The 13029-nt window shown below is 49.9% G+C and overlaps 1 protein-coding gene across 2 annotated transcripts in view; it reads right to left on the bottom strand.

Annotated features, from left to right (window-relative positions):
• Positions 1-13029, bottom strand: part of sos2 (son of sevenless homolog 2 (Drosophila)) — a 43570-nt gene that overhangs the window by 23269 nt on the left and 7272 nt on the right. For both annotated transcript variants that reach the window (XR_004765009.1, XM_035415804.1), the window contains exons 2-5: positions 4231-4356; positions 3494-3625; positions 2227-2391; positions 831-1037 (exon numbers count right to left, since the gene is read on the bottom strand). Coding sequence is in view for 1 of the 2 variants with exons in the window: in XM_035415804.1 (XP_035271695.1) it covers positions 831-1037; positions 2227-2391; positions 3494-3625; positions 4231-4356 (630 nt within the window). In the remaining variant the exon portion in view is untranslated. The remainder of the gene's footprint in view (positions 1-830; positions 1038-2226; positions 2392-3493; positions 3626-4230; positions 4357-13029) is intronic.

A 13029-nucleotide genomic window follows, 5' to 3' on the forward strand; every position in this document is an offset into this window, starting at 1 on the left:
GCCGTAACGACAGGAAACCACCGCGTCTCCGTATCTAAACTTACCGCGGCGGTGGAACTGGTTCAAACTTTCGCTCGGTGTTCATGCCAGGGCGTCTTAATTTGGCCCAGATCACGCGCAAGTAAGACGTCTGATCTTCCATTACTTGGAATCATAACAATGAGCCACCCATTCAAGGTCACTAACCTCTCCTCCACAGTCATGAACTGAAACTATGGAAAGCTGGTGCTTTCCCACTGTCATTGTTTGGGCTGAATTAGGACAAACGTGACCCAGATCCAAGCTACCGCAAAGCCGGAGGTAACCAGCGGGAACCAGGGCTGGGTTACCGCCGGGTTTGAAGGTGTCGTGCTATATAACCCCCGCCTTGCAACAGCAGCAAAATGCACCGTGAGATTGCAAAGCAACACAAATGCATCACTAGCATGGAACATATCAAAAAGTAGAGCTCGATACACAAGAAATCCCCTCGAATACTGGCCTGTAGAGGACGTGTGGGAGCAGATCCCAGGGGTTCTATTGGGGGAAAATGCACAGGAAATCCAGAACAGATCTGCACAGCCTTTTATTTCTGCTACCACTCAGTTCTAACAGTGAGAAATGGGTAACTGGCTACCATGCAGAGCAGCTGAGAGCATCACACTGCAGTTTACAGAGCACAGTAGCGCAGTGTGCAGTGAGCAGTAGTGCAGTTGTGCAGTGTTCAGTTGTGCAGTTGAGCAGTTGTACAGTGTGCAGTTGTGTAGTAGTGCAGGGCAGCTGCGAGCATCACGCCACAGTCGCGCAGTCACGCAGTCGCGCAGCGCAGACGGGCGCCGTCCCGCACTCACGTGGGCGGTGAAGAGCTTGCCGTTGAACAGGAAGGCCTCGCGGAACACTTTGATGATGAGGTCCAGCTCCCGCAGGTACTGCCGCTCCTCGGCGATCTCCAGACGCACCAGGTCGTCGTAGGTCAGCTCCCCGGAGGCCGACGGCTCGTCCCCGCACTGGGACACCAGGCCGATGTCCTCGTCCTGGTCGAACATGTCCATCAGCACCTGGGACACAGACGGGACACAGACGGACCCTCGATGGACACGCCCCTCAAAGCATCGCTGGCCTGTCAGTCACGAGCCGGTCCAGAAGCGCACTCGCCTCCGGGCACGTCGCTAACCACCGAAACAATAACAGAATGGTCTAGAAGGATCACATTCCATTCCCCTGCGTAGTGCACGCTCGGCAGGATGTACGGACCGCGGGGCTGGAGCCCCAAACAGACTGAGTACCACACCCGCACACAGCCGCACACGCACACACACACACACACACCCGTACACACACCCGTACACAACCGCAAACACACACACACTCACTCACACCAGCAAACACGCACACTCACAGCATACACAACCACACACGCACACACACTCACACCTATACACAACCGCACACGCACACACACTCACACCCGTACACAACCGCACACAACCACACACACACACACCAGCAAACACGCACACTCACACCCGTACACAACCACACACGCACACTCACAGCGTACACAACCACACACACTCACACCAGCAAACACGCACACTCACACCCGTACACAACCGCGCATGCACACACGCACGCGCAAACACCCACACACACCTCTGCATGTCCACAAGCATACGCAAACATGCACGGTACACACACATGCGCAAACACAGAGGGCAAACACCCACGCATGTACACACACATTATCCTAAGCAAACACATGCGCACACACATTAACATAAAAAAACGTATGTGCACACAAACACGAATGGTGGACACACACACAGTTGCATACGCATTACCATAAGCAAACGCACATGCACACTCACGTTAATATAAACAAAGGCACGTGAACGCAAACACACATTGTAGACACACACACTTGTGCAGACAGTACCATAAACAAACGCACGTGCACAAACACATACACACACACACTGGGTGGACACACACACACTTGCACCCGCACACACACACACTCGCACCCACACATACATTACCATAAACAAACGCATGCACATAAACACACATGGCAGGCACTCACTCTCACACTCTCACACTCTCACACTCTCACACTCTCACACTCTCACACTCTCACACTCACACACTCACACACTCACACACTCACACACTCACACACTCACACTCACACTCACGCACGCACACACACACACACAAACGCACGTGCACACAGCCCACATGCCCCACCTTGTCGGCGCACATGGACACTTTGATGTCCTGCTGGGTGATCTCGTAGTGGCGGATGTTCCCCACGTAGTTCCCCGCCAGTTTGAGGATGTCGGCCGAGATGTACTCCAGCACGGCCACGATGTACAGGGACACGTGGTAGTCAATCTTATAACCCAGGACCTCCTGGGGGGGGCGAGGGGAACAAGGGCAAGTCTCACTGCTTAAGGAAATTCAACTCCAGTTCAGTCTTAATCATGAGCTGATGAACATTAAGCACCATTCTGTCCTGGAGCGAAGCTGCAGTCCAATCAGAAGAGCATCATGTGCTCTGCTTACAGTGCTGAAATTGGCTGAACTACATGAGTGGATGAACACATTTACCAACGAATACAAACTAGAGAGAAATGAGGCTTTGTGTCTGAAAAAGTAGGCCTGTATAAGGATTGTTTCCATAGGATGTGACGATTAAAAAGAAGCACAGAACGGCTAGCAGAGTTTAACACCTGCTGCACAGGTTTGTTAAATGACCTTGTGGTGTCACATGGAGCAGTGTTTGTACAAAACAGGACTGCAGGGGGACACGTCCCACTTCACAACGTAATGACCAACGTTCCTTCAGCCAACCAATCGCCTCTGTCAAAATGCAGTTCCACCGCACGGGGCGGAGCGGTCTTAAAACGAGCGTCTGACGTACTGGAAAAAGTAGCTCATACAGAAACTCAACAAAAGTAGCTCATACAGAAACTCAACAAAAGTAGCTCATACAGAAAAACATCGAGCACTCAGGCAACAAAATTATTCCCCTTGGATTTATTCCCCTCGATACCAAACACATCTCTCACATCCGGGTGAAAAGGTGGCAGGCCAGCAAATCAGAATCAGAAAGTGAAAGTGTCCCAGATCTATTTTGGAGATGTTTTGCCGTCCCGCATTACCCTGAGGGTGCACTGAGACAGACTGAGCCTATGAAATCCTAAGGATCTGTGGAAGAGGAACACAAGCTAGTTTTCACATCCGTGGACTAAGCAGTGGTTCCCAGCCCTGTTCCTGGAGATCTACCATCCTGTAGGCTTTCATTTCAACCTTAATTCGGCACACCTGATTCTGATGACTGGCAGCTCAATGAGATCTCCAGCTCCTGAATGAGGTGTGCTTTATTAGGGTTGGTTGATATCCTAGAGAACTGCTACAAAGGTACAGAATCTCCACACCGGCTTGCTGTGGTGGGCGTCCTCCCATAGGGGGCGCCACAGTTTTTTTGAAGGGGGGGGGGGGGGGCTCGCACCTTCAGCAGTGGGTGAATCTTATCCACGGGCAGGAGGAGGGGGTTCCTCCTCTTGCGTTTCTCTATGGCAGACTGGGCGTCGGCGATGGCCCACTTGTCGATGGGGTGGGGAAAGGTCTTCTGCACACGCTCCTGGGGAACACGGAGAAGCATGAGCAACCGCACAAAACCCCAGGGAATTATGGGAATAGGGCAGAGGAAGTGGTGAGAGAGAGAAAGATAGAGAGAACCTTTATAGAGTCCTGCCATTCAGATACCAAACACCACTAATTAGCCAATTACACAGTCAGCCTAAATCAGTGGTGCCCAATCTTGTGCCATGGAGGGCCGAGAGTATGGAGGGATTCATTCCAACCAATCACTTCGCCTGCTGATTTCACCAATTAGTTCCCTCCTCTCTGCAGGTTGAAGGAGTGTTAATGAGAGAAATAAGCAGGTGTAGTGATTGGCTGAAACCTGTATACTCTCAGGTCTCCATGGCACACGCTTGGGCACCACTGGTCTAAACCATTCACACCCTTTTCAAATAAGCTGTGATAGGCACTGCATGGCAGTACATAGCATCACACATCTTTACAGGCTTCTGAGGGTTCCTGTGGGAAAACACTAGCACCATTGTGACATGTGGAGAACAAAAATGGGCCAAAACAGGAGATAAAATAAAAATGACTGGAAATGAAAGAGAAAACACAGGAAAGGGCGAGGAAGCGGGGGAAGAGAGGGAGGAGGAGTGTTACCTCCACGTCCTGCACGGTGCGCGGCTGTGCCACGCACAGCATGTTGAGGAGCTGCAGGATCAGCTCCTCGATGTGCTGCAGAGCGTCCTCCTTGGCCGAGAGGTTCGGGTGGACCTGGAGCTGCACCTGAGGAGACACGCCGAGCAGCAGCGTTACCCACAGTCCCGCGCCGCGCTGCAGTCCTGCGCCGCTGCGGCCGCGCCAGTCACACGGGCGCAACACGCCTGGACACACGCCCTGCACTGAACCACGCTGTGAGCTTCAGATAAGCACCATGAGGGGAAAGGGACTGTTTTTGCAGTCTCATAACTCTAACATGAAGTATACTCTCATAACTAACATTAAGCACAGTCTCATAACTCTAAAATTAAGCACAGTCTCATAACTAACATGAAGCACAGTCTCATAACTGTAACATAAAGTACATTCTCATAACTAACATGAAGCACAGTCTCATAACTGTAACATGAAGTACATTCTCATAACTAACATTAAGCAGTCTTATAACTGTAACATGAAGTAGATTCTCATAACTAACATTAAGCACAGTCTCATAACTCTAACATGGAGCAGTCTCATAACTAACATTAAGCACAGTCTCATAACTCTAACATGAAGCACAATCTCATAACTATAACATGAAGCAGTCTCATAACTAACATTAAGCATAGTCTCATAACTCGAACATGAAGCACAGTCTCATAACTCTAACATGAAGCAGTCTCATAACTAACATTAAGCATAGTCTCATAACTCAAACATGAAGCACAGTCTCACAAATGTAACGTGACATACAGTCTCATAACCGTAATGAAGTACAATCTCATAGCTATAACATGAAGAACAAACATGAAGCGCAGTCTCATAACTGTAACATGAAGTACAATCTCATAGCTATTCTGATGCTGCACACCACATCTCAGAGGGTCACACTCCAGAAAGAATTTAAGCAATGATTCCTTGCCCCTAGGGCTCTATCTTACAGGTCAGCTGGGGCCATTTTGGAAGGCAGTCAAAGAGTTTTCATTTCCACTTATTCACTGGAACTCAAAATGCACTTATTGTTGTGTACAAATTGTACATAAGCATTTTAAAATGTACTTAACAGTTATACCACCAAGTGCACACTGCGCCTAACTGTGTGGTAAATCCAAAGAAACATTTTCAGTGAGGTTTATTGAGTTACAGAGCCAGCCAATGCATCTTTTAAATGTGAGCATTATGACCAATTTAGCCCGATAAAATCCTCTACAAATCTGTGCTTCTCTGCATATTGGTACTCTCAGACACAGTCTCCCACGGCCTTAGAGACAGCCTTCCCCAGTCTCAGAGAGACAGTCTGCATGTTTAGATTAAGATTAGAATTCAAATTGATTTAATCTGCCATTAACACAAGGTATATCTGCTAGATACACACATACACAGTCCTCCCTATATTCATAATAGCCTACCCCTACATACAGTACATGCATGATATTATCACAGAGGCCAGAGACAGCAAAGAGACAGTTCACCCCAGCATGTGAAGACAGTCTGCCCCAGACTTAGAAACACAGACAACCCCCGACTCAGAGAGAGTCTGCCCCAGACTCAGGGAGAGACAGTCCGCCCCAGACTTAGAGACAGCCTTCCTCAGAATTGGAGACAGTCTGCCTCAGAATTAAAAAGACAGACTGCCCCAGAACTAGAGAGACAGTCTTCCCCAGATCTAGAGACAGTCAGCCCCAGAATTAAAGAGACAGTCTCCCCCAGACTTAGAGAGACAGTCTGCCCCAGACTCAGAGAGAGACAGTCTTCTCCAGACTTAGAGAGAAACAGTCCACCCCAGACTCAGGGAGAGACAGTCCGCCCCAGACTTAGAGACAGTCTCCCCCAGACTCAGAGAGACAGTCTTCCCAAGACTAATAGACACAGTCTTCCTCAGACTAATGGACCGTCTCCTGTAGCCGGAGAGGCTCGGTACAGCCTGACAGCGAACAAAGCCAATTCAACACATTCCAAATGAACTGAGGTGATGGGTGTCTCTGTGAAACACCAACTGCGTTGAGGGAAAAAAAAAAAAACACAGACATGACATCATAGCCTAACGACAGACACACAAACAGCACCCCCCCCCCCCACCCCCCAGAGCTTAGTGCCGTTGTTTAAAAATATAACACAAACTATTCCAAGGATAACACTTAATATTGCATTTCCAGAGGCTATTTTGAACAGCCCCTGTCTGCCCCACACAGTGAGGGCACAGGGAGGGTTACTGCGAGAGGAGCAGAGAGGTGGGGGGGGGGGGGTGGAGGAAGGGGGGTGTGATTTTCGGGGGAAAGTGAAAGGGGTTGGCGCTCCCAGGTCTGGTGCTCTGCGGGGCTGGAATGCGGTCCGTTGAGATGCTATTGTGAGGCTGGCCACGCTGGAGCAACAGGCAGCGACGCCGGGAGAGACCGCGTGTCACACAAAGCCGGGCTGTTCGCACGGCTGCACTGGAATTACCCCTGCGCCATGCCAACGCTCGCTCGCCCCCCGCCCCCCCCAAACCCCCCCGGGACAATACATCGCCCCCCGCCGGCGGAATGCCCGACCAAAGGTCAGAGGTCGGCTGACCCGCTCGTTGGCATTCTGGCGGTCCGGGCACAAAAATAAATGGGCCGCGTTAACTCTCCTCAAACGACTGGTCAGACACCATCAAAAGTTTTCAACTTCTCCCGCAAATAACTCTGTTTGTTTTTGCAGCAATTCACATTTTTCCGGTTATTTTTTTACTTTTTTTTTTACTTGAGGTTTCCTGGCAAGATTTAAAATGATTTCCTTCAGGAGAGAGCAGCTGTTTTACCAGAAGGACACAGAAAAACGTGGTGTTTATTCACACTAAAACGCTGCTGCCGGCATGGCGGATGCTACTTCGGTAGCAGGAGCAGAGAAAGAGACATCACTACTGGACCGCAATTCTATCAAGATAACATGAAAACGGGGACTGACATTCACATATTGCTAATTTTAAAAACCAATGACATATTGTACATACTGTATAAATATGACAACCAATTTAACTGCATTTTGTTACCACTATGTGACTGAGTGAGAGCCGAATCACCAATGATGGGCGCTGATCCGAATGACATCATCACAGTGCGACCACAACCTCAAATCAGCCTTTTAAAATCTCAAGATGGTGAGACTCCTGCGCTGCATTTTATATGAAGTCAAAAAGGGGCTATTGACGATGTCTACGACATGACTGTTGGTTTTAGTCTTTATTTAAACCAGCGCTGAACACTCTGACCATAGGGGCGGGGCCAAAACAGTGACCCTTCTCACGCAGCCAATGAGAGGTCAGCAGTTTCAAAGGCACGCGTGAGGCTGCTGTACACGGTCAGCTCAGCTGAGCACAAGGGTTAAAATTTTTTTTTTTTTTTAAATAAAAAAATACAACATTTGCAGAAATAACCTGGGCTGCACGTGCTCCACCACCGCACACAAATGTGGCTTTCTGAATCTAGGTCAGCTATTAAACAGCCAATTACTTCCCCTTTCTCTCTCTCTCTCCGAGTAAAATTCTGCAGCTGATTGGGTCTCTGTCCACCAATCCCATGACATTGGTTTGAGGCAGAGTCGAACTCTTGGGGATACTGAAGCCATATCTGTGCTACAGACGTTAAGCACAGTGACCGGACACATACAGCACAGTATAAATCTGACACCTGAAGTGATAAGGGGCTGGCGGTCTCTGACCCCTCTACCAGGTCACATGCATCTGCTGAGACACGCATGCACCCAGCCACAAGGGAATGGCCTGCATTCGATGGATTCGGTGAAGATCTGACATCTGCAGTGAGGACCGGTACTTTATGCAGGTCACTGACAAAGCCAAACCTATTCGTTACAATGGAAAAAAACCAACAAAAAAAAACCAACTTGCACTTTTAAATCCACCCAACTGAGTCACTGTGACAACTAAAACATGCACACAAAAAAAAGCATGCACAAAAGACTACTGCCCAGCATTTTTCAGTTCTGCCTTTGAAGTGGTCTTTAAATAAATTTTAATATTCCTAAGAAATTCTGGAGATATCAGATAAGCATCTACAGCAGATTTTCTACTGGAAGCAAGCAGAGGAAATCAGACCCTCCATCATTTTCCGTGCTCTGTACTCTGTCCTATTGGGCTTGGGGAACTCCAGCACACACATGGGTGTAATTTCTCCCTGCTGGGGGGGGGCTGGATTAGACAGAGGTGGTGATCTACTGCTGAAACGCTATTAGCTTTCTGCCAGACAGAAAACAGCAGAGCAGAGGGGTGGGGGGTTGGTGGAGGATGGGGGGGGGGGGGTTTGGCTGGAGGTAGCAGGCAGGACAAGGATGTCTGGCGCCACAACAGCTACAAATGGAGAGAGCGAGGAGAGCGGGAGGGAGGATGTACAGAGTCAGATGAAAGACAGATAGTGAAGAGGAGGCACATAAGGAGGGGAAAAGAGAGAGGGATGAAGATGGCAGAAGAGTAAACAGAAGCAGGCATAAATATGGTAGAGTATGCCTGGGGGGAGAGGGAGAGAGAGAGTGAGAGAAGGAATGAGGGACAGTGCTCTATATAAATATAGATGGGAGGAGAGGGAGAGAGTGAGAGAGACAGAGAGAGAGAGAGAGAGAGGAGCTGCAGACCCTGCTGGCATGTTACCCTCCTACCCCTCTGGGTGTAGAGTTTCCCTCCATTAAGGAACAAGATCAGGCACAGAGGGATTTCCAGTGCATGCTCTCTCTTCTTCCTCCTCCCTCTCCCTCTATCTCCCCCCCCCCCTCTCAGCGTAGCTCCGTCCCCTGAGAGGGCAGGCTGTAGAAGCCGAGCGGTATTGATGTGGAACTCTAGCCCGAGTCCCAGCGCTGGGCCGGGCTGCAGAGGACCCTGGGATCGACTGGCAGACCTCAGCCAGAGCTGCTCCGCTCCATCAGCCAGCTGGCACAGGTGGCGCGGGGTACGCTGTGCTGGGTACCTGTGCGGTGCAGGGTATGCAAGGCAGGGGGTACAGGCTACGCGGTGCGGGGTACGCTGTGCGAGTCGCCCGTCTAAGACCCAGGGTTTCCGACAGGAACAGCTACTCAACACTCCCAACCCAACACTCAATCTTTCACCCCTCTCTCCCACAGTTCACTTGTGCGAGTAGTTCTAGGTACTTTTTGGTTTGAAGAGAATGTTTGACATTTGAGATTTATTAGCTTGGCACACGGCGGGATACGAAAGCATTACTGTTACTAACAAATAAACCTCCTGTTTGCTAGAAACTGAGAGCGCACACAGATCACCTGCCGCAGTGACAGAACGAATGCTCCCTGACTTCATCCTCTCACTTCCTACAGTCAGACCAGCTGCTGCTGGAGGTCCACAGCAGGGCAGGGCTCTGTGGAACACCCGCACCGGGCAGTAACCGGTGCCGTCGGGCCCAGTCAAACGGGCCCCGATCTGGATCAGTCAGAACTCCGAACCACCAGATCGGAACAGCCCCGCCACCCCCCCCCACCCCCATCACACGCTGCCACTGACTGTACATGGGGCGAGCGTGTGCAGTTTTACCTACCCAGTCAACATCCACTGGAGATGGCAGTAAGCATGTGATTTATGAGCGCTGCCCCGGCCGCGTGCTTGTGTTCAGATTAGAACATGTCTCTATCTGTCCCGAGAGAAGGGGCTGGCTCGGCGCATTTTTTATTTTATTATTTTTTGTGAAACAGCGGACCGCTTCTTCCCACGACATGTTGAGAGTGAACGCCAAAACTCGTTCCAGTGCAGTCGCTGCCACGATGTTTACCTCGCGCTGAAGCTCAAAACGGTCCAGCAGCCGCCACCGGCCTTCTGATTGGCTCTGCCATTAACGGCCGTTTGCTGACTGCTGAGCAACATTCTACATGTAGTATTGAGAGGGGGGAGGTATGGGGGGGGGGATGTGTGTGGGAGGGGGGAACAGTCCCAGGCTACATCTCCTCCCCCAGCCAAAGTGTACAGCAGACTGGGTAGGATTTTCCCAGCTGACCTACTGTCTGGTCACCTAGAGCTGGCTGCAGCGGCTCTGGTATAAAATTTGGGGGTCAGGACTGGAGAGGAGCATTAGATCATGTATCTCAATGCAGCTGATCATGTTCCCAGGACGGGGGGGTGGGGGGGGGGGCACAAAGGCTCTGGTTACAGGTAATATGTGGCTGCATGGGGGTGGGAGGGGATGGGAGGGGGCAGCCTCTAGGATGTGTCACTCGCTGTGTTTCAGAGGATTACATCACCGAGCCATTAGGGCCAGGACAATCACAGGGGAGAGTATACAGGGAAAAACACACACACACACACACACACACACACACACACACAAAGACACCCACACACACACACACACACCAATTGTATGAAATATGACTTCATAGCGACAGTGACAAGTTCACATGCAGCTAGGCCGTTACTGAAAACGACTGGCCTGATGGTCCTGACCCCTGACCCCTGACCCTGATCTGACCCGCCGACCCCAGCAGTGGCGTTCTATTTGGAGGAGGAAAGGGTCACCCTGGGTTTCGCGGAGGCCGGTGGGGCAAGCGCAGCCCTCGGAGGACGATCTCTGGCAGGTGCACAGGAAGGAGGGACGGGGAAGTGCATGACTACTGAGCACATCCTGAGTCATCCACCGCAGAGAAGGCATAAAAAAAAGATAAATATGGCCACTGAACCTGTGTGTGTGTGTGTGTGTGTGTGTGTGTGTGTCTGTGTGTGTGTGTGCATGAGTTTGTGTGTGTTTCATCCCACAGGGAGCTGCTATGGAATAAAGTCAGCTCACACAAGCCGCCGTATGGGTGGTTTCTGTAAACACTGCCCATTACATGAGCGCAAGCAGAGGCACCTGACAGATTCCAAGACCTGAGATCTGAGACCCAATCATATCACACACACAAACCTGAGACCCAATCACAGCCCACACACGGACCTGAGATCCAATCAGAACACACACACAGACCTGAGACACAATCACAGCACATTCACAGACCTGAGACACAATCACAGCCCACACGCGGACCTGAGACGCAAAAAATCACAAAATTAAATACTACGAAATACTATTACAGTCATATAAAATAGCCCACTATCAAATAAGATTTATCAAATATGATACAATTAACATGTGAATAGTGTGTTTACAAGCAAATTAACCAAGAACTCCAGTGGAAAAGGTTCAGCATTAGTGAGCTGGACATGTGGCCTAAAAATATGCAGCTAAGCTGACTGCTGCCAATTCCGTTGCCGACAGAACGTCGTCCGCTTTTTTTTTGGCTCGCCGATCTGACGCGTGTCCAACAAATGGGAGAAGCGACTGTGACCCAGTAAGCTCGCCGGCTTCCAGGGGATGAAATTAAAACCCATTAACGGTTTCCACGGTGAAACAGCAGCGCGGAGGAATGCTCAGTTATTATTAACGGCAGCGCATCGGTGTCTCCCGCCGCGGTTCAAAGCCGCCGTCCACGAGCCGGCGAGTCAGAAATAGACGGGAGACGCATTCCCGCCTCCTCCGACACGTAGAATGTCAGAGAGCGCGCGAATATCCCTCTGCCGCGTAGACGGGGGCGATCTGGAATACCTGCTCGCGCTACGCAGCTCGGTCAGGGGAAACTCCACAGGTGCTCTCCAGTTTCGCTGAACGGGTCTGCTCGCGCTCAGTGACTCAGGTCTCCCGTTTCCTTAGCCAAAGGGTTTTATTAATTTTATTAACTCTTAAAATTTTTTTACAATATGCCTTTTAAGGTCGAGCATTTCGGCATGTGCCAAATATTATCTAATCAGTGCGCGGTTTCGTTGAGCGGTTGGCGTCCCTCTTGCGGACAGGTTGTTACATGGCTCAGGACATAAATAAACAGGGAGAGGGAAGTGTGATGTGGCGATGAGGAGGGAGTTAGAGAGGGGGGGGTCTCACTCTCTCTGTCTCTCTAGTGAGCGAGGTGCGCAGCAGCGCAGGTGAACGACAGAGGGACTCGTGCCAGCGCTGGTCCAACAGAAAACCCCCTCCAGACAGCAGTAAAAGCCGTGATTCACACTTAGTCAGGAAAACAGCCCCATCTGACAACACAATGTACGTCTTTCCCAGTGTTACCGAGTAACACACAAAAACAAAAATCATCGCACTCGTCCTCTCACCTGTTTTTTTTTACATTTTTATATTTTTTTTAAATAGCTGTGAAAAATCACCTATACTCCCATGACCTGTAGGGTAATTCACTTCGAAAATAAAGCTTTGTTTCTTGTCCTGAAAGATTTAATGATTTGAATAATTAGCTTCTTTTAAATTCAGTTTGTACCTTGGCAGAAAGTCTTTCTTTTAAAGAGGGACATTGATGTTTCAATAAAAAAAGATCGATTACCATAAACAGTATAGATAAGATGATCATAGAGAAAGCCAATAGGTAAGAATGGAGATTTATGGGGGGGGGTTGTGCCTGATCTTAGCCCATGCAAGAGGCTGCCTTGTCTGACTTCATACAGACCATGCGACATGCGACACATTTACTCCTAAATAAGGCATGACAGTGAGGGAGCCGTGGCAACCGCATCATGCAAGCGACCGACGTGGCCTTCCCCAAAAACCTCAATACCCAACATACTGACCCCACAGAAACTAGAGACCCGTGCCTAAGTCTTCCCCCGCTTCGCCTCTCCCTGTTTCTAAAAAAAGATCACTAGCCTTTTTGTTAATTTACTTTAAGGTGGCCGCCATTAAGCGTGTTTATTTATAAATAAAAAATGCGCTAGCTACGTGAAGCCTAGCGCCAGGGCCCCTCCGTCCACCT

The sequence above is a fragment of the Anguilla anguilla genome, chromosome 1 (assembly GCF_013347855.1).
Source record: "Anguilla anguilla isolate fAngAng1 chromosome 1, fAngAng1.pri, whole genome shotgun sequence".
Classification (NCBI taxonomy): Eukaryota; Metazoa; Chordata; class Actinopteri; order Anguilliformes; family Anguillidae; genus Anguilla; species Anguilla anguilla.